We start from the raw sequence: 19,711 nt of genomic DNA on the forward strand, positions 1-19,711 counted from the left end.
GCAGACCCCTGTGGCTCCATCAGGAACTCAGCAGTGTTTGAGGAGGAGGAAGAAAGACCCGCTGGATCATTCTGTTCTCCTCCTCCTGCGGCTCTTCCTCCTCCTCCAAGTGCTCTTCCTTCACGGGCCTTTAGGAATCAATGAACCCCCTTCTTTTCAGGTCATTTGTTCTTTGTTGATGCTTTCAAAGAATACTGAATGACCAATTTTGACTTCTGTAGCTTTTAAGCCCAAACTACATTTTCTGAAGGGTGTGTATGTATGTGTATAAATCATGACTATTTGCACAGGGCATTATGATTCATCATGGAAAATATATTTAATACTTATATCTGTGATCTAGAAACCTAAGACAACAGAAAGGACGGTGATAGAAAAAGGAGACATAAAACCAGAGGAGAATGGACCTGCCACTACACCCTGAGAACTTCTCACCTCCCACTGCCCTGGTGTTCATTGTTGGATACAATACAAATCGTATCTAAAATACAAAAATGAGACGTCTTATTTTAAGAAGAGCCATGGGATAGCTTTACTGAGTATTTTTGGGGAAGCAAGGAATGAGCCGCTCATTGATGTCTTTTGCTCCTAGTTTCCGCCCATTGTATTTGCCTTAAATTGAAATGTATCCACATAAAGTACATCACAGGCATAAACACACCCCAAAGGCAGGACAGACAGACAGCAAAGACAGTGTCAAGGCTCTTGACAGCACATATTGTCATGATTAAAGAAAGCAGACGTGAAACTTTAAAAACTTACTTGGTGGTATCATGGACTCCTACCTGACTCCAAACAGTGGGAGATTTTGCAGCAACTTCAAGCCCAGCATCTTGTCCTCTAGAATTTTACTACAGTTAAATAAGGCCCCACCATGTGAGGTTAGTAAATCTCAATAAAAACTTAATAGATAGTGATAGCAACTGTCTTGTAGTTGAATATGGACTTAGCTTAACAGAATCAGGTGTACATAAAGATTCTATCTAGCTGGATTCTTTTGGGAGACAAAACCATTATTTCATCCTGGTGTCCATTTGGAGGTGAACGATTCCACCTAATTCTGCGAATCACTTGTACTTCTTTCTTTTTTACTTGATAAATACACTTTACAAAAAGCCACATGTAGACAAATTCTTACCTCTCCTGAAGGCCTACGGGCTTCATTTTGAAAGGAGAAGGGCAGACCGAGGTAGAGGTGGTAGCTTTGATCTCGGGGGTGCACCGGCCTTGGGGGTCCACGACAACGTTCAGCACCCTGGGAGCCTGCTCAGGCTGGACCATGCTGTGGCCTGTCTTTGCCTCAGACTGTGCTGGCTGTAATGTGATGGGCGACAGGTGGATTTCCTGGTTTTTCTCTTTATCTTGTCTCAAGGAAAGCTGAAACCTTTCTTTTAATCTATAAAGAATCTACAGAAGGAGATAAAAGACTGCTGTCACGTTTCCTCACACTCAACAGCGGGGTCTGCTCTTCTCCACCCCAATCTAGAAGACAAAGCAAAGTAAAGGTTTAGTGGTAAAGGAAGCCAAAGCTTCTAGGCTTTGTGGTATTGAGATTTTTCTCAAGATGATATACTTGGCATTTATTTATTTTTATTTTCATTTTATATTTATTCATTTTGGGGGCTTATAACTCTACTACAGCATCCATTGCACTCTGCATTTTTTTTTTGAATTTCAGATTGATATGAGGGTATAGACGTTCAAGTTACACTGTTTTCATTTCCAAGGTAAAGTCCAAGTTGTAGCCGAGTCCTTACCCAGGGGGCTGCTGAACACCCCCACACTGTGTGCATCAGGTGAGCACCTGCCCATCACCCTCCCCTTCTCTCTCCCTCCTCCCCTCCCCCTCACTAGAATATAGTTATGTTTTTCTTTCCTGTGGACGTGTAGTAGTTTCAGACTGGTTTCATTTTAGTATTAAGTACACTGCATACTTTTTTCCATTCTTATGATACTTTACTAAGAAGAGTTATACTTGGTAAACTCTTGGTAATAATGCTGCATATACACACAGATATGTGTGTACACGAATCTGTTCCCTGAAGATATATTCAAAAGCAAACTTAGCCAATTTTGTGAAAATGCCAGATGTCAGTTTGGTCGCATGGGGACTTGCACTTAAAATGACTGGAATGGTGGGCTCGTAGAAGGAACGGCCATGGAACAAGGGCCTGTGACATCCATGGAAATGAAGATATGCATCCAATACGGCATAAAAGAAAGAAGTCTTGCAAACATCAGTGAAAGTATAGTTATGCCATAAACCATGATTTCTTATGTTGGCAAATATCTGCATTAGTCATATATCAACCTGAATTATCTGGTAAATACTTCACAAAATTAAATTTAGAGCATCTATCAAAAAGTAATTTGGGCAATCAGAAATTTCTTTCTTATTCCTTTCTCCCCTTAAATTTTAACGAGTGTAGAAAAAGGAAAAGTATCATTGTCTTTCATTCTCAGAGTTTTTTCTATGACTAACTTAACTGATAAATGATAGGACCATCTCTTTTAAACTTTTAAAAGAAGTGGGATGACTTTGCTGGCACACTTCACAGACCAAATTATGAGGTCAACAAGGTATTTTGGGTTCCTTTCTGTAGTCCTTTTCATCCTTATTTTGGTGTTAACTTCTCTCCTCCAACTCCTACAAGATGCTAGATGTCCTGGTGTTTCTTCAGGTCTGGTCTCAGGAAGTGACTTGGTAAGTTAATTCACACGAACAGGTGACTGAATCCATTACCTGCCATTATCTTCTGGTATACAGCCCTGATGACATTTGTATCTTAAAAAGTTTTAAGCCAATTGAACTCCTCTGTTAATGTTATTTTAGGAGGACGGGGTGCTTTGCAATAATGTTTAGTTTAGTTAAGACAGTGGTTCTGAACCTTCCTATGCTGCGACCCTTTAATACAGTTCCTGTGGGTCGAGAACCACTGAGTTCGGAGGTCAATTTTGTCTTTCCTTCTCTGTCAAACTTCCTTCAAATCCTAGTAATCTCTATATTTTAAATCTCCTGAAGAGATACAAAGCCCAAATATACATTTTTCTCTTGTTAAAGTATGATAAACAGAAAAGAAAATTAGAGAAGAATCTGTCTGAAATTGTAGAGGAAATAAAGACTTTTGACATTTTTTTAGGCCAATTTTAGAAAATATTTGTCCAGTATTCTCAAAATAATATTTGGAAAAAAGTCTATCCAAGTAAGATTATAAAAAAGAGCCAGAATAAAATAAAAGCACAACACTCTAAGATAAAAAGCTATCAGACAGATGTAAAAAAATCTAAAGAACTGAAAACTCAGTAGCAAGATGTAAATCTTTTTGCAAGCAATAAAGAACAGAATTGTCAATGAAGAAAATATAATCAGTGGTCTATAAGGTAAACTTGAGACTACTTGGAATGTGGAACAAAATAATAAAAAGAAGACTATAAAAACAAGAGAAAATATAGGATGTCAGAGAAGAGCTGCTAAATGATAAACTGGGATGAATGGAAGGTAAGCAATCATTCTGAATGATTTCTCAGTGCTAACTTTGTGTCCTGTGTCGCAAAAGGCACGGGGTGTTTCACTGAACAGAACAGACTGCCTCCTGTTTTTGAGGTGTTTCACTATGAACAGAACAGACTGCCTCCTGTTTTTATGGAATTTAGGGGTATGGAATGAGAGACATTCTTAAGTTAAAAAAAAAAAAGTCCCAACAGTGTATGACCATTGAAATAAGTAGAGTAAATGTGAGAAGAAAATGGTAAATGTAACAATTTGTTCATAGCTTTGAGAAAAAAAGTCTATTGCAAAAGATGCATGAATTTTATACCCAGATAAACTGACATTTATGTGTATGAAGCCAACAGAAAGAACTCAAATGCACAGGGTCTCAGAAAATATACTACCCATGTCTCTTCCTAAAAAGTATTTACCTGAATACTCCCAGACATGAAAAGATGACTCGAAATTAAAAGCTCAAGAACTAGAAATTGGGATATAAAAAGCAGCTTTTGTTTTTCATTGAAATAGAGAGTGAAAACCAAGTTTAATTATGTCTCAGGTCCAACATCCCAAATTACAATAACATAAAAGAAGGTTAGGGAAGGGCAGAGAGGTAGAAAAATAGGGGTGAACATGTGCTAAGCACCTTTTACTATTTTTTAAAATTTTATTTATTTATTTGAGACAGAGTCTCACTCTGTTGCACAGGCCGAGTGCTATGGCATTGGCCTACCTCACAGCAAGTTCAAACTCCTGGGTTCAAATGATCCTCCTGCCTCAGCCTTCCGAGTAGCTGTGACTATGGGTGCCCACGACAAAACTTGGCTCATTATGTTTTTAGTAGAGACAGGGTCTCACTCTTGCTTAGGCTGTTCTCAAACTCCTGAGCTCAAGCAATCCTCCTCCCTTAGCCTCCCATAGTGTTAGGATTACTGGGGTGAGCCACTGTGCCTGTTCTAAACTACTTTTTAATTAGAGATACTGAGGGAATCAGTTAGGTCTTTCCAACCTCATTACAAATTAAGGAAACTGAGGTCTGGGCAAGGAACCTGCTTGTCAGAAGTGCCCAATTAGCAAAGCCCAGCCCTGGCTTGCAGGCTCCACACTTTCTACCCTCTCCCTCACTCTACACAAACCCACCAACTCGAAACATGGTGTTTGCAAACTGAAAGGAGATCTCCTTAAGGAAAAGACTATGCATCTATGAGGTAAAACTAGAAATGCATATAATACATTGAACTTTGGGAGATGAAAGAGAATTCGAACTGTCTTTTATGTAAATTCACTTTCTCATAACCTGGAAACTTCTATGCTGGTGGTATCCACTGACTCTTGTAGGGTAAAACTGAATTTTACATTTTGAAAAATAATGGAGTCATATCATTCCCTTGAAAACTATTACTGGATAAGAAAGAGATGTCTAATACAAAATGGCAAGTCTTCCTGCCTTTAATACAGCTACTTTCAAACGAAGTATATTGCGTTTTCCTTAAGCTCTACAATAGAATCTCCTGGCCTTTCAGCTCTTGGAGCAGCACCATAGCAGTTGCAAGAACAAACACCTCACAAAAGGCCAAGAGGGAGCCAAGAAGAAAGCGCTGATCCTTCTAAGAAATACTGCTATGATGTGAAAGTACCTACCTGGCTGAATTAAGAAGTACTTTTCACTGGGACTAAGGACCCAAACTTGCATCTAACGCCCTCAAGGATTCTGTGTGTAAAGTGAGCCTTGCTGGACTGCAGGATGGTGAATTTGTATTAACTGAGGATATTCAGGGCAAAAACTGCCCAACCGGTCTCCATGGCTTGGACCTTGCCCCTGACAGGGTGTGTTTTGTTTATTTCATGCCCAGAAGATGGCCAGTCCATGACTGAAGCTTGCGTTGATGTCAAGATTACCAATAGTTATTTGCCTCATTGGTTCTGTGCTGGTTTTACTAAAACATGGAACAATCTTTAGATGTGGAGATTATAGAATATACGGAAAATATATTCTCAGAATATAGTTCAGCAAATGCGACCATCTGATCCAGTGCAGAGGAATGACTTGAAAGAAGTGGTCAGTAAGCTGATCTGGACCACACAGGAGAAGACAGAACAGCCTTGCCGACCTATTTACCCTCTCCACGGTGTCTCCATCAGGAAGGCACAGATACTGAAAGACCCAAATTTGAATCGGGAACACTCAGAGCTTCGCGGTGAAGGAAGGCAGCAGTTCTGGAGAGGCCACGGTGGATGAGAGGGGCCAAACTGAAGGAGCTGATGGATATAAACCATCAGCCCAAGAATCTATTTAAAATTTAGACTTAATAGTGAGAAACAGCAAGTCCTGTTTGTGGGAAAATACGGATAGAAAGTGGCGGAGCCGGACACCTCCGTCCCGCACCCAGGACCTGTGCTTTCACCTCTGTGCTTATTCTCATGTCTCATCAGCCTCATGGTGAACTGTGTCACCACCACTCTGTAAAAACCTAACCCATACTAGAACCGTACCTGTCAGATGGTACATATATGTCTTACACTTGTGTTAAGCTAAACACATAATTACTATATGGCAAGCAATAGAATTTAAGTTGTTTTGTTTGTTTGTTTGTTTTTGTTTTTGAGACAGAGTCTCACTCTGTCACCCTGACTAGAGTACCATGGCCTCAGCCTAGCTCACAGCAACCTCAAACTCCTGGATTTGAACAGTCCTCCTGCCTTAGCCTCCAGAGTAGCTAGGACTACAGACAACTGCCCCAACACCCAGCTAATCTGTCTATTTTTAGTAGAGTCAGGGGTCTGGTCTTGAACTCCTGAGTCCAAGGGATCCTCTGGCCTCGGCCTCCAGGAGTGCTGGGTTTACAGGCATGAGCCACTCCAGATGATGTGATTTTTTTTTTAATCATAGGAAGTTATTTTCCCGAATGAAGAAGTGAACAAATATATCTGCCCCTTTACAAAAATATATATGTGGAGGATAATATATTGTACTTTCTGAGTTCTTCACATCTAAATATAATATGCATAGAAGAATATTTGCCTACCTGTTTATGTTTGGATTTTAGAGAAACATTTTAAAACATGAAAATCCAGGAAAATTTGCCTTCTCAATTGTTTTTGCCAGGTCCTCTTTATGATTATATTAGCATAAAACCAGGTCTAGTGAGTCCTTCCTTACTATTCATAGGTGGAACCTGTGTTTCTGATGAGGAACCTTTGTAATATATTTTATGCTCTGTCATCTGTTTACTTCATCTCGGTCAGAGGTCAACGTTACCGCCCAACCCTGGGTAGTACGTGTACAGATTTCTACATCTTTACTTAGGGGAAAGCAGAACCTGCAGATGTATAATATGTGTAAGACTCTGTTTAAAAATGCTCAAGAGATTGGACTGTCTGAAAAAATGAAGGAGAATGGAAGAGATTGATCCTTGGCAGTGGGGCAGTGGTCATGGAACTAAGCTGAAATGCTGGGGCCTAAGTGGCAGGGATTCTGCCCTTCAGGGGACATTTGGCCATTCCTGGAGATGTTTTTGGTTGTCATAGTTAGAGGTGGCTTAGGAAGAGAGGGAGGGGTGCTGTTGGCATCCCGTGGGCAGAGGCGAGGGATGCTGCCCTGCAGGGCACAGGAAGGACCCCCCCCCCATGATATATAGTCCCATGTGTCATCAGTGCTGCTTTCAAGAAACCTGGTGTACGGGATTTTAAGAATCTTTTGTTAGAATCTCCTTATTTCATGTTTAAGCCCAGAGCAGTGAAATGGTTTATGGAATGTTGGACATACACATAATCTAGAATCCAGGTTTGCCAACTTCCAGACGCAGGATTATTTAACTTTACTGTTCCTTCCAAATTCCCACATTCCTTCTTTAAAACCTCTTTCCCAAACCCTCTGGAAAAGTGTGTCAGAGATTTTTCTCTGTACAGATTGAGGCTTGGAATACAGCGTGTACATATTTCTCTACGTGAATTCACTTTGTTTTAAAACTCAACCTAAAAGCTTATCACAGCAATGACAAGCCAACAACTTTTCCTTTAAGAGATTGTTTAAATCTTAGAATGCCATGAAGCCATCCAACCATTTGAAAAAGGAAAAGAGAAAGGATTATTGAATGAGAGGAGCTGTCAAAGTCAAAAGATAGCCAGAGAGGAAAATAAGGGTGGGAATAAGAGGACCAGAAGAACAGAAATGAGAGAAAGCTAAAAAAAATCCTTTGAAGCTTTTTTGTAGCTTGTAATTTTTGTTTTAAAAGTCTCATAAGTGGCCCATAATGTTGTATTTGGATTACAATATGTTCAAATTTCAAATGGTGCCACCAATCAACAGTCTGTACTTTTTTTTCTTTCATTTTCTTTTAAAATGATAAACATGAATTAATCCTGACTGAATTCTCTAAATAAGACATTGTGTGGCTGGATGTGGTGGTTCACACCTGTAATCCTACCACTTTGGAAGGCTGAGGCATTAGGATCAGGAATTTGAGACCACCCTGGGCAGCAAAGCAAGACCCCATCTCTACAAAAAAAAAAAAAAATTAGCTGGTCCTGCTGGCACACCCCATAGTCCCAGCTGCTCAGGAGGGAGCAGTAGGAGGGTCCCTGAGCCCAGGAGCTGGAAACTATACGGTGAGTGATGGTTGAGCTGCTGTGTCCCAAATTGGGGGACGGTGCAAGACCCATCTCTAAGAAAAAGAATAAAAGGACATTGTGGATGCAAAGATAGAGTTGTCCTCTCCTCTGTCCTCTAGAAATTCACATACTTATAGAATGGATGTGTAAAAAATTACACCCAGTACAAAGTGCAAACGTAAAGGTGTGGTCACAGCACACAGCATGGTGTGGCACCCATCTGTCAGTCTCTGTGGACGGTACAGCTCTGATGACACAGCCCTGCTCATCAGTTACTGGACCCATCTGTGGCCAGATATAGATGTTCATAAGATAGAGTGATAGCGCCAAAGGACACCACAGCTTGGCTCCTTTATGGAATCGAGTGGGACCATGTAAAGAGCCCAGACTTTCAATTCAGACAAATTTGAGTTTGAATCCCTACCCTTCCCATCACCTTTGCACCAGCATTGTCAAGCCATTTATCTTTTTGGGATCTTGGCTTACTTATCAGTAAAATCAAGAAACTAAGATCTATTAATTGTTAACTATCAGCAGTAGATTTAGTATCAGTTTACTACCACAAAGTGTGCAATAAATGGAAGAAACTAATTATTACTATTGTTGCTACTTAAGAAGTTTTGTATGAAAAACATTGAATATTAGTTGGAGATATACACTGACTTTAGAAATGGTTCTTGGCCAGGTATGGTGACTCACATCTGTAATCCCAGCACTTAGGGAGGCTGAGGCAGGAGCATCACTTGTGGCCAGGAGTTCAAGTTTAGCTTGGGCAACATAGCAAGATCCCCATTTTTTATAAAAATATAAAAATACTAGCTAGGTGTGGTGGCATATTGCTGTAGCTCCAGCTAGTTGGGAGGCTGAGGCAGGAAAATCCCTTGAGCCCAGGAGACTGAGGCTACATAAGCTGATTGTGCCTCTGCACTCCAGCCTGGGCAATAGAGCAAGACCCTGTCTCTAAGAGAGAAAGAGAGAGAGAGAGAGAGAGAGAGAGAGAGAGAAAGAAATGGTTCTGTAACAACTTTCCAGCTAAGGCTCTAGTCCCATTTATCTTAAGCCCTTAGAGATCATATAATATTTACCAGGGTAAAAAAATTGTGGCTATTTTTGTCTGCCTTTGATATGTAAGTATTGTTTCATGCTTAACCTACAGCAGGTGTTTGGATATAGGGTTACCTGACTCAGCTACCCGACCACGAGTAGGGAGACTCTTAGCATAATGTATGGATGACTCTTCCGAGGGTCTAAACACACACCAGCACTTTCACTGACCCATACAGCTGTTTTTATGTGATTTTATGCGACTCCTAAACTCCTTTCCAGAAGCAATCTGGCCTATAGACATCTCTACCTACATTTCATAAATATCTTTGCACTTGTTAATAAACCTTCACTTGAAGGTCTAATTTAGATGATAAATGGTGTTCTTTCTATTATTTGTTCAAGTTTGAGAACTATTTCTTCTTAGTAATAAGTTTCCTCCATCTAAAACAGACTGAATGGGTTGGAAGTTGCCCACACATTTTTTCTTGGAAAATTGTATTTGTCGCTCCGCCCACTCTACATTCACATTTGTGAAGTGCTAAATAAGTCACATATTTGAAAATGTCATGCCTGTCTAATTTTATGCCTGGTAACACATATATTTTTTTTTTTGTATTTTAAGGAAAGTAAACAACATGCCACATTTCAAAAATGTTGCCAAGTCTTAAGTTATTGTTATGTAGAACACAACCTTCCATTACAGCAACTTACCTATGTAATTTCATAATAAAACCACATACTTTTCATTCCTGTGGCGTATAGGAAGGACAGGTGCGAACAGCAGCACTCGGTCTCTCATTAGTGCCAGAGGAGAAATTCTGAGTTACCGATCCCTGGTTTTTTTTTTGGTCATGGAAAAGCAAAACTATAGGAAACAGAAGTAGACTATATTGAGAGTTACAAAAGTGATAACTCTCATGGAGAAATCCAAATAAAAAACTTGTTTTAAATGAAGGTAATTATCAGAAACATTTGAACACGTAACAAAGATGGGCTTATTTTAGAGAACCACGTTTGACATGTCTCTAACTGTGAACTACGGAGTCCTCCAGGTAAGTTTCGTCAGATAAACTTAGCCCATCTCCACCCTGCCTGTCAGGTGGTATTTGTTTTCCAATGAGAATCAATTTCTTCTACCTGATGCTGGTTCCCTCTGCTACTTTTTAAACAGATCCTTTCCTAATAAAATTCAAAATAGTGTTCAGGGGGACAAAGTGAGACTCTGTCCCCCCCCCCAAAAAAGAAGTTAGGTTGTGTTTAAAATCTCTCATTCCGTTTTTTTCTTTCATTTGTTCAGGAACTACCTGAATACACGAGTCTCCGCCCCAACACCCAACACCTTCCTCTCCTGGAAAATGAGAGCCTGCCACCCAGGGAGTCCAGCCAGGTAACTTCAGAGTCCTCTGAAGGTTTTGCTCCTGTCCTTGAGAATCAGGGACTCAGCCTGGCCTGCCGGTCCTACCTTCAGGTAGATCCCAACCCTGCACCCCTTCCATCCCCACCCGCCCTGGACCTTCCTCACCAGGCTACTGCAGAGGCCTCTAGCGAGGGCCTGCTTCTCCCACGGTTCACTGTTCTCTATTCCCTGCATCAGGTCCCGCCAAGGTTCTGCCTAAAACACTCGTTTCCAGCCTCCCCCTTGAACCTGAGCAGGCACTTGTGCCTGTTCCACCCCTCACGCCCCGGCCTGGAGCCCTTTTCCTACATATTTTCATTCATGGGACCCAAAGGTTCTGGTCGCTCAGCTCCACTCACTCACTATTTGTTATCTTCTTCATGGCACTTATCACGATTTGATTTAAAAATACATTATTATTTGTTAGAGAAGTTTTAGGGTTACAGAAAAACTGAGCAGAAAATAGAGTTCCCACACACTCTCCCCACCTCTCCCTTTCCCTATTCCGTGCATTAGTGTGGGGCCCAGTGCTGATGTGCAGTGTTAACTCAGCCTGGCCGGGGCTCGCTGTACTGTTCACTGAGCCCGGCCAGGGCTCGCTCCACTGTTAACTCAGCCTGGCCGGGGCTCGCTGTACTGTTCACTCAGCCCGGCCGGGGCTCACTCTACTGTTCACTGAGCCCGACCGGGGCTCACTCCACTGTTCACTGAGCCCGGCCGGGGCTCCCTGTACTGTTCACTCAGCCCGGCCGGGGCTCGCTCTACTGTTCACTGAGCCCGCCGGGGCTCGCTGTACTGTTCACTGAGCCCGGCCAGGGCTCACTGTACTGTTAACTCAGCCAGGCCAGGGCTCGCTCTTTCTGGTGGTCAATCTGTAAAGTCAGGGCCTCACAGAATAGTCCCACTGCCCTGAGGTCCGCTGCCCTCCCCCGGGCCCTCCCTCCCTGACCTCTGGCAACCGCTGATCTTTTCCCCATCTCCATAGTTTTGCTTTTTACAGAATGTCATGTAGTTGGCATCACACAGCTTAGTCACGATTTGAGTTTTAAAAAATTAATTATCATCTGTGCCTCTGCCTAGAGCAGAGTTCAAGAGAGCAAGGGCTTTATATCCCTTCCCACAGCGCCCCAGTGGATATTCTGCGGCGATGTACTGATCGAGCCACTCTCCAGACCAACCCAACAGACAGCTTACTCACACTTTGAAAATCTCCTGTCTTGATTTGTTCTAATGACGCTGGAGCGGAATTACCTAGGTTTCTGACTTTTATGTTGGTGTTTTGCAAACTTTGAGGAAGGAGGCGTCATCCCCATTCCCCAAGTGGTTGAGGATGTGGCTACTCCGGGTCCTTTTGACATATGAGACCACGTGACACCAATGTAGCGTTTAATCTAGTGACGGGGGGTACACAGCACGCCCCGGGCCAGAGGTACAGAATTACGTGTTCACAGCCAGCTCCGCTCTCCGGTTTCTGCCGCCCTTTCGCACTCAAAGCTTGCACCTGAGGCTGCTTGCTCACTCCCTGCTTTCATCTTTGCCTTTGCCCTTCTGGATCCCAGACATTTCTCCCCTCTTCAATCTCCATTCTCATCACTCTCCACCCCTTTCTCCTCTCCCTCTCCTTCTAACCTTCCTCATCTATGATGCAGAAAAACGTCCTAATTGTGAATGACAAGAGAGAGAATGGCACTTGGGATTTCCCTATGAAAGTGAAGAAGAGCCACATATTTTAAAGTGCAATTAACCACAACAAGGAACCACACTCTCCAAGGCAGTAAGAAATGCCCAGAAGTTTGTCTCAATTTCCATAATACTGCCAACCTTTTCTCATTAAAATTATTTTTCCTTAATCTCTACCACCGAAAATATAAACATTAATTTTCTTACTCAGTACTGAAATGATTCTTTTGTTTATTGAGTCACAGTTTTTAGAAATTTTCTTTCTTAAACCTGACCCAAAGGAGATACCTCTGAATTCATTATGAGGGAAGCTCTGGGATGTTCGTGCTGCTTCCTACATTTTGGACTCTAAGATGCATTGCCTTTCTTTTGTTTTACATCCTCTAAGTTTAGACCCATGCAGCCTCTGTCCAGCCTAAGCCCTCATCTTTCTACCAGAAACCCCTTCCCAGCAGGGGGAGCACAAATAAACCAAATCCAGCAAAGCTCTGAGCAACGGTGTTGACTAAGGACAGAATAAGCAGTGTGATGTCCTTTCAGGGGCATTTAAACACTGAGAAAGAAGTATTTTAAAAAATGTACAAAATCAAAAAGAATATATATACAGGAACAAAGAGACATTAAAATCTATTTCTGAATTTCCGATATTATGTTACATCATAAAATTTTCAAAAGCATAGAAAAATCTTATCATTCTATTGAAAGATAACTGTTAATTCATTAAATACCAAATAGCCCTGCCTAATTTAGGAGGATAGGTTTATTTGGGTTCTATTTTTTTTTTTCAACTGGAGATACACTTTCAAAAGGGCTGCATGATGTCACTTGGAGAGCTACAGCGGCGTATAATCTATTTACACTTTCATGCTCTTCACCTAAAAAATTAGTTGGTTATCTAATTTAGCCTTTGAGGTTATAATCACCTTCTTTTCATAAATGTTTTCAAAGGCTTTTAAAAATAAGGAAATCAACCATTCCTTAGAGAGTGAGCTTGTCCCAAAGACACACTTCCTTTTAAAAATTTCTCCTGAGGTCCATAAAGATGATATAAAAGAAGAAATGAAGTAAGCCCCCAGTGTGCCCATGAGACTGCAATGCCTTTGAGGGCTTCTGTGACCTCAGTAAATCACTTTCTAAAGCTTCCTTCTCAGGGTTGATCAAGTTACTGAAACCTTCATTGCAATTATAGTTTCATCCTGCAGCTCAGCAGCCCCGAGTCCACAGGGCTCCCTTCAGCAGTCACTCTGCTGGCAGACAGACGCCCAGCCTAACAGGTCACAGTCTTGCTTCTGCTCCGTCTTTTTAGCATTCATCTGAATGGCACAGCATCCAGTTATATTTATTAAGCAGTGACTTCAGCAAAGGATCAAAATGTACAAAGAAGCAACTTACCATCAAACACGTTACTATAATAACAAAGATGCTGAGGAAAATGACAACAGCATAGAATCCTTCCTTGCTCCAGATTTTGTCCGCTTCATGTTGCCCCTGTAAAACATTTTTCTTTAAAAGGAAAACAGAAAGTCCGATGTTAAACGAGAGCTTGAGGAAACTGGCGCTCTTATCAGACACTAAACGTGTTTTTAGCTTTATTCCATTCAGCGGAGAGGAGCACACCTCCACCCCCCGCTGCCAGAACTGCTTCTCAAACTGCTGTGAGACAACAGGCTGCCATCCTGAGACGCGGGAGGTTGTTCAGTGTCTGGACAGGAGCAAGGTCCCAGGCTTCCTAAGGGTCCCTCCCTGTTTCTCTGGGAAACCACCTGGTGCACAGGTGAGAGGGTTCTGTGCTTTTCCGTGCAGAGGAAACTGTTTCTGAAGCTTTCCTCAGTGTGGTAAGTCCCTCCCACCACATCACACCCTGGATTACGTGTTGTAATGCTGCTCTTCACTTTTAAACAAAAGTGAAACAGGTGCAAACAGAGCTGGTGATGCTTTAATAAACAGCAGCAATGCCGGAATCGTTGCCTTCTCTCCCTCCCCATTTATTACATTTTAAAAATGGAATCAGCTTTGTCAAAATCTGACAAAAGTACCATCTTAACCATAAAGATTGTTAGAATGTTTATGGTTAAGATTTTAAAGCACAAAAAAACACCTGAAGTTCAGAATTACTTGTTAATGAAAGGTAAAATGAATAGACTTTTTGTTGCTTTTGTTCACTACTTTGAGGGCAAAAGAGTAAAGCAGGAACACGACTAAAATGTGGATGAGAATCTTAGTTTTATTTCATCTATTCTTTTTAAAACAACACATTGATTAAAAATCAAGTCTTAGAATAAAATTAAGTTTACAATCTAGTGACAATATAGATTTATACTTAATGAAACTTTAACTGGAAACCAAATGATCCATGATTAGGAAAACCATAAAGGCTAAGTCCAGTCAAATGCCTTGTGGAAGGCTGCCCTTTGATTCCCCTCAGTGAGGACACACATCTGTCCTTGATTTCACCTCCAATAGTTAAGAAATCCTCCAGTGAAACATGTCTTGTAGATGTCTGAATCTGCTAACTTATTGCTAACTTTGCTAACTTATTTTTTAAGTCTCAGAGAAAAATAAAACACATTCAATGTTTATACATCAGACAAAATGAAATATTTTCCTTGAAGAATATTTTCTGAAAACTTTTTCCTAGAACTCAAGTCAGTTTCGTGGGGAGATACGCCAGGCAAGACAGAGAAAGAGTGAGTTTAACTGTGATTACAGATGTTATCTGGAGAAAGACTATTGCTAATTTTTTGAAGCGGTCAAGTTTCTATTTCCTTTCCTTATAAAACATGGATGTGCCACCTGGAATGTTTGGCTTACTTTCTAAGACAGTGACAGATGCCTAGATATAAGAAATGATTCAGAAACCTGCTTTTAAACTATGCAGTTAGTAAACTGATGGAGAAATGAAAATACTTGATTGACGAAATGTTTATAAGCCAAGTATCCTGCTGGAAAGGAAATTTGGGGTTGAAGTGAAAAATGTTCTTTTATCTCTTTGACCTCAGCCAGATCATTTTTTAAATTGCAATATCTCCATAAACATAACTGGAAACTAATAGAAAACTCTTGTAGAAATCAGATATAAAGATGGAAATGAATTTTTTTTACAGCCAACTCAACTAAATGGCATCCATTGTTTGCTATAAAAGCAAACTAGTTAAGCCTTCAGTAGGCAGCATCAATTTGTCAAATTCAAGTATAAGGATCTGAGCTTGAGCTCATGTGAAATTTGGATAAAAAGGGGTGGTTAGGTGGGTGGAAAGAAATTTTGTGTTCCTAACCTGATTTGGTTCATTTTTTTCTTGCTGTAGTTCCACCACTCCTTAATATCAACATGTTCCTTTTGCTCAAGACAAACCTGTTTTGTTTTCCTTTTTAACTGAAGCAGTCATGATGAAAGGATTAACTTCCTACCCTCCCAGCCCCCACCGCCAGTTAGAAAGACACATGTTTTGAACTCCTAGAACTTAGTCACTGCACTTTCTTGGTAAATAGATTTCTTTCTGAGTCATGCCGCTCCCGCTGAGCACTACTATATTTGTACAGAGATCTAAAGAACTTGATAAGGGCAGGGTAGTAAATGGAAAAGTTTGTGGTTAAGATCCCACAAATCAAAAGACTATAATTCATAAGAATTGTCAATCTAACCTTTGCATAGGGTCAACCCAGTGCTTTTTATATTTTGTCAGGGGGCTGAGTGTTCAATAATTCAGAGGCTCTGTGCGGGGTCAAGTTAATGTCACAGCACTGTATTATCTTTGTGTCTTATTTCATAGCTATATTGCTTTGCCCTTTCACTTAGTTGCAGTAAAACTGATGAGCTTCATTTTGTTTATTTAAAATATGGGCAGTTTCCTATATAGATAGCAATAGCTTCTCTGTATCTCGTTTAAGAATTTGATGCTTTATAGTTCATTCTTCTCTCTTTCCCTCCTCTTTCCTTTCTCTCTCTCCTTCCTTCCTCTATTTCACCTCTCTCTTTTTTTTCTCTCTCCCTCCATTCCTTCCTTCTTTCCTTTTAAACCAGTTCTGATCCCCAATGCTGGGAGACCCTAAATGCAGACCCAGAGGGTTCTGCAGATAGAAGACAGGAAGCTCACTTAGCAAGGAAGAGGTGGAAATGTTATAAATTACGTGATTAATTTGGTTCACAAATAAGTAAGATGTCTCCTACAATAATATGGCTTTGTCGGACAAATGCCAAACTTCCACTGTACTATGCACCAGGTAAACAACTGGCCCAAGTGATCTAATGTCACTGGATTGTTTATCTCCTTGGTGCTGTGTGGCACGGCCAGGGCTGGGAGTCTCTGGACTAGACTGCTGGCCTGTGCTCCCACTGTGAAGGAACAAGCCCCAAACTCATCAGTCTGGTACATACAGAGAATCCAGAAAGTTCATGTGCAATTTACCATGTAAGACTGTTTTAAATCGTGCGCGGACTTTAGGGACACCCTGTATTTATACGTTGCGGTTTTTCTTTGTAAATATCTGTGAGTATATTAGTCAGCACACAGGTCTGCTATTTATAAAAGGTCACTTCCTTCTTTGAAATATAAGACACATGAGACTGGAGTGATTTGTAAGTGAACAATGATAAAAAAATTCCCAAATTATTCTCTCCAATACAAATGCAAAACTTATGGTTTCAATAGGTATTTAATGCATTTGGTAAAAACATTTATAAATAGAAATTAAAATAATGGATTTAATTTTATTTGCCTGGGAGTTTACTTATTAGGCAAGAGGTGATCTAGTTTTATCTTTATAAACATCTTACACAATACCCAAATATCTACCTGCTCTAGGGACCATTCAAAGAGATATGAAAGAAATAATGGTTTTTCTCTCAAGAAACTTAGATTAGAAACAAAAATAGATGGCTAAATAAAAGTCATTTTCTAATTTATTATTTTTGTTTCCCAAAGTTATTTTCAATTAAAAAATAACAACCAAGCGTATAAAGAAACACTAACAATAAAGACACACCCTTCCATGGAAGTAACTAACCTAAGTTCAGGAACAGATGCTCTGTGACCCATGGAGGCTGAAGAGCCCAAATACCAATATCCCCTTTTTCTGTTAATGCACCGTACAGTTCTAAGATTAAAATGTGAAAGAATGGGTTGAGATATAAGTTGTTATAAAATATTTGCCAGAAAAAAAGAGGAACAAAGAGTGGGTACACTCCCAGAAAGCTGCTGACCAGCGTCAGGCACAACTACAAGATAAAACTATTTTAAACTGTGCACGGACTTTATGGATACCCTGTATTTATATGGTAGGGTTTCCTTTGTCAGGAAGTGTGTCTGCCGTGTCCCTCCAGCTGTGCATGTGTCTGTCATGTCGCTCTCAGGGGCTGCCTGCTCCTACACACAGCTTTTCCCTGCTTCTGCCTTTAGAGCTTCCAGTCCAAAATCAAAGGGTACATGTGCTGTTTGGCCCCTTCTGGGAGTGCCTGATAAAAAGGTGGGAAGAATCCATCTGTCCTCCATGAAACGCTCCTTGTATTCTATTCAGATACTTCCTACTCTTCTGTGAAGTATATTTTCTAAATTCTAGATTTCTAGATTCCAGCAATTTCATGAGAAAATACCACATTCTGACTGGCAAATATGTTTTCTTTTCTTTTTTTTTTTTCTTTAGAGATAAGAGTCTCCCTTTGACGCCCTTGGCAGAGTGCCGTGGGATCACAGCTCACAGCAACCTCAGACCCTTGAGTTCAAGTGATTCTCTTGCCTCAGCCTCCTGAATAGCTGCAACTACAGGCACCCATCACAAGGCAGGGCTATTTTTAGAGATGGGGTCTCACTCCTGCTCAGGTTGGTCTCAAACTCCTGAGCTCAAGCAATCCTCCTGCCTCGGCCTCCCAGAGTGGTGGGATTATAGGCGTGAGCCACCTCCCCAGCCTAAGCTTCCATTATTCAAGTGCATGCCGACCACGTGGTTTACTGTGGGCTACACGCTGTGAGAGGCAGTTCAGGGAAGTGCCTCACCTGCCCCTGGCTGGGGTGTGTTGGAGGTCCCCCAAGTGCTTCATTTTAAGTAGTTCTTTTTCCTGTAGTGAGTTTCTCTCGGTTTGTCCCATTGTTATAGTGCTCAGAATGGCCTTTCAACTTAGAATAAAGCAATGGGGGAGAATGCTTATATTGTTCTCTAAAAGTTTATGGCAAGCAGAATACATTAATTTAGTGATTTGTTTAAAATTTAAAGAGGAATTGTCTTAGGCGACATGTGTGCTAGTCAATCTGTGAAGGGCCCAGACAGTGGGGGGGGGGGGGTTGGTTTGGTATACAGATGGAGCCACTGCAGAGTCAGACGCAGGCAGGGTTCGGGTGGATGATTGGTTAAGGTCTCCCTGAGCCTGTCCCGTGGCCTCTCCGAAGCACAAAGGGTCTCTTCTTTAAGGCCCCCTGGGCGATCTGGCATTTTATCATAGTCCTGTAGCCTTGTTATTTGTATCTTATTTGCTCTATTAGAGCACAGATTCATTGAGAGCAAGAATTATCTTATTTATTTCTTTGTTTCTTGTTTGGCTGCTTATTTTTTTCTGGCTTTGGATACCATCTAGTTCAGTGCTTGGCATTTGTTATCTCAATTGTTTTTATTTTTAATTGTATGCCCATTCTATGCCAAGCCCTACAAAAAGGCAAAAAAGACACAGATAAAATGACGTGTCACATGCGTTCAAGGAACCCACAGCGTAGAGACAAACTTGAAGACCAGCAGGGGTTAAAGGAGTTTTGCTCCAAGCTCAGGGGGGACACCGAGCAGCAGGGAAGGCTCTGCGCACGGGGCCGGGACCTTGAAAAACCAAAGATGTGGGACAGTGAGTGTGGACACAGGAGAGGGAAGAGAGCGTGGAGGGGTGTCAGGGCACCTATTAAGTTTGAAATCTGCTGAAACATAGATTAGGAAAGTGCTGTCCAACAGTCACAAAGGTGGCTCATGCCAGTAATCCCAGCACTTTGGGAGGCTGAGGTGGGAGACTGTCTAGGCCAGAGGGAGACCCTATCTCTAAAAATACCCGAGCATAGGCGGTTGCCTGTAGTCCCACCCACTTGGGAAGCTGAAGCAAAAGATTCACTTGAGCCTAAGAGTTTGAGGTTTCTGTGAGCTGTACCATGACACTCTACCAAGGGTGACAAAGTGAAATTCTGTCTCAAAAAACAAACAAACAAAAAACTAAAGTCCAGCATACAAATGTCCATGTACCATACTAAGAGATCTAGCTCTCATTCTGTATAGCATTTTGACAGCCAAAGAATCATGAAGTTAGGAAGGCATGACCAGATTCATGTTGAGAAAGATTACTCTGGTGGCAAGAAATAAAATACACTGTGTTTGGGGAGGGTAGTGGGGAGCGGGGGAAGGAGCAGACACACTTGCAACAGTCACAGGTTCAAGGACAAAAATACATGCACGTCCTGCTGGAGCATCCTGCATTGAAACACATGCACGTCCTGCCGGAGCATCCTGCATTGAAACACATG

At 41.3% G+C, this 19,711-nt stretch overlaps 1 protein-coding gene across 2 annotated transcripts in view; it reads right to left on the minus strand.

Moving 5' to 3' along the window:
- Window positions 1-19,711, minus strand: part of PTPRR (protein tyrosine phosphatase, receptor type R) — a 344,290-nt gene that overhangs the window by 138,717 nt on the left and 185,862 nt on the right. Inside the window, exons 1-3 of one of the 2 annotated variants that reach the window (XM_012810853.2) lie at window positions 13,988-14,156; window positions 13,617-13,727; window positions 1,139-1,407 (exon numbers count right to left, since the gene is read on the minus strand). In XM_012810853.2, the coding sequence (XP_012666307.1) occupies window positions 1,139-1,407; window positions 13,617-13,619 (272 nt within the window). In that variant the 5' untranslated portion in view covers window positions 13,620-13,727; window positions 13,988-14,156. Of the gene's footprint in view, window positions 1-1,138; window positions 1,408-13,616; window positions 13,728-13,987; window positions 14,157-19,711 lie in introns of those variants that run through there. The other variant, XM_003798938.2, reaches the window with a different exon arrangement.

The sequence above is a fragment of the Otolemur garnettii genome, unplaced genomic scaffold (assembly GCF_000181295.1).
Source record: "Otolemur garnettii isolate 467f Iridium unplaced genomic scaffold, OtoGar3 scaffold00143, whole genome shotgun sequence".
In the NCBI taxonomy this organism is placed as follows: Eukaryota; Metazoa; Chordata; class Mammalia; order Primates; family Galagidae; genus Otolemur; species Otolemur garnettii.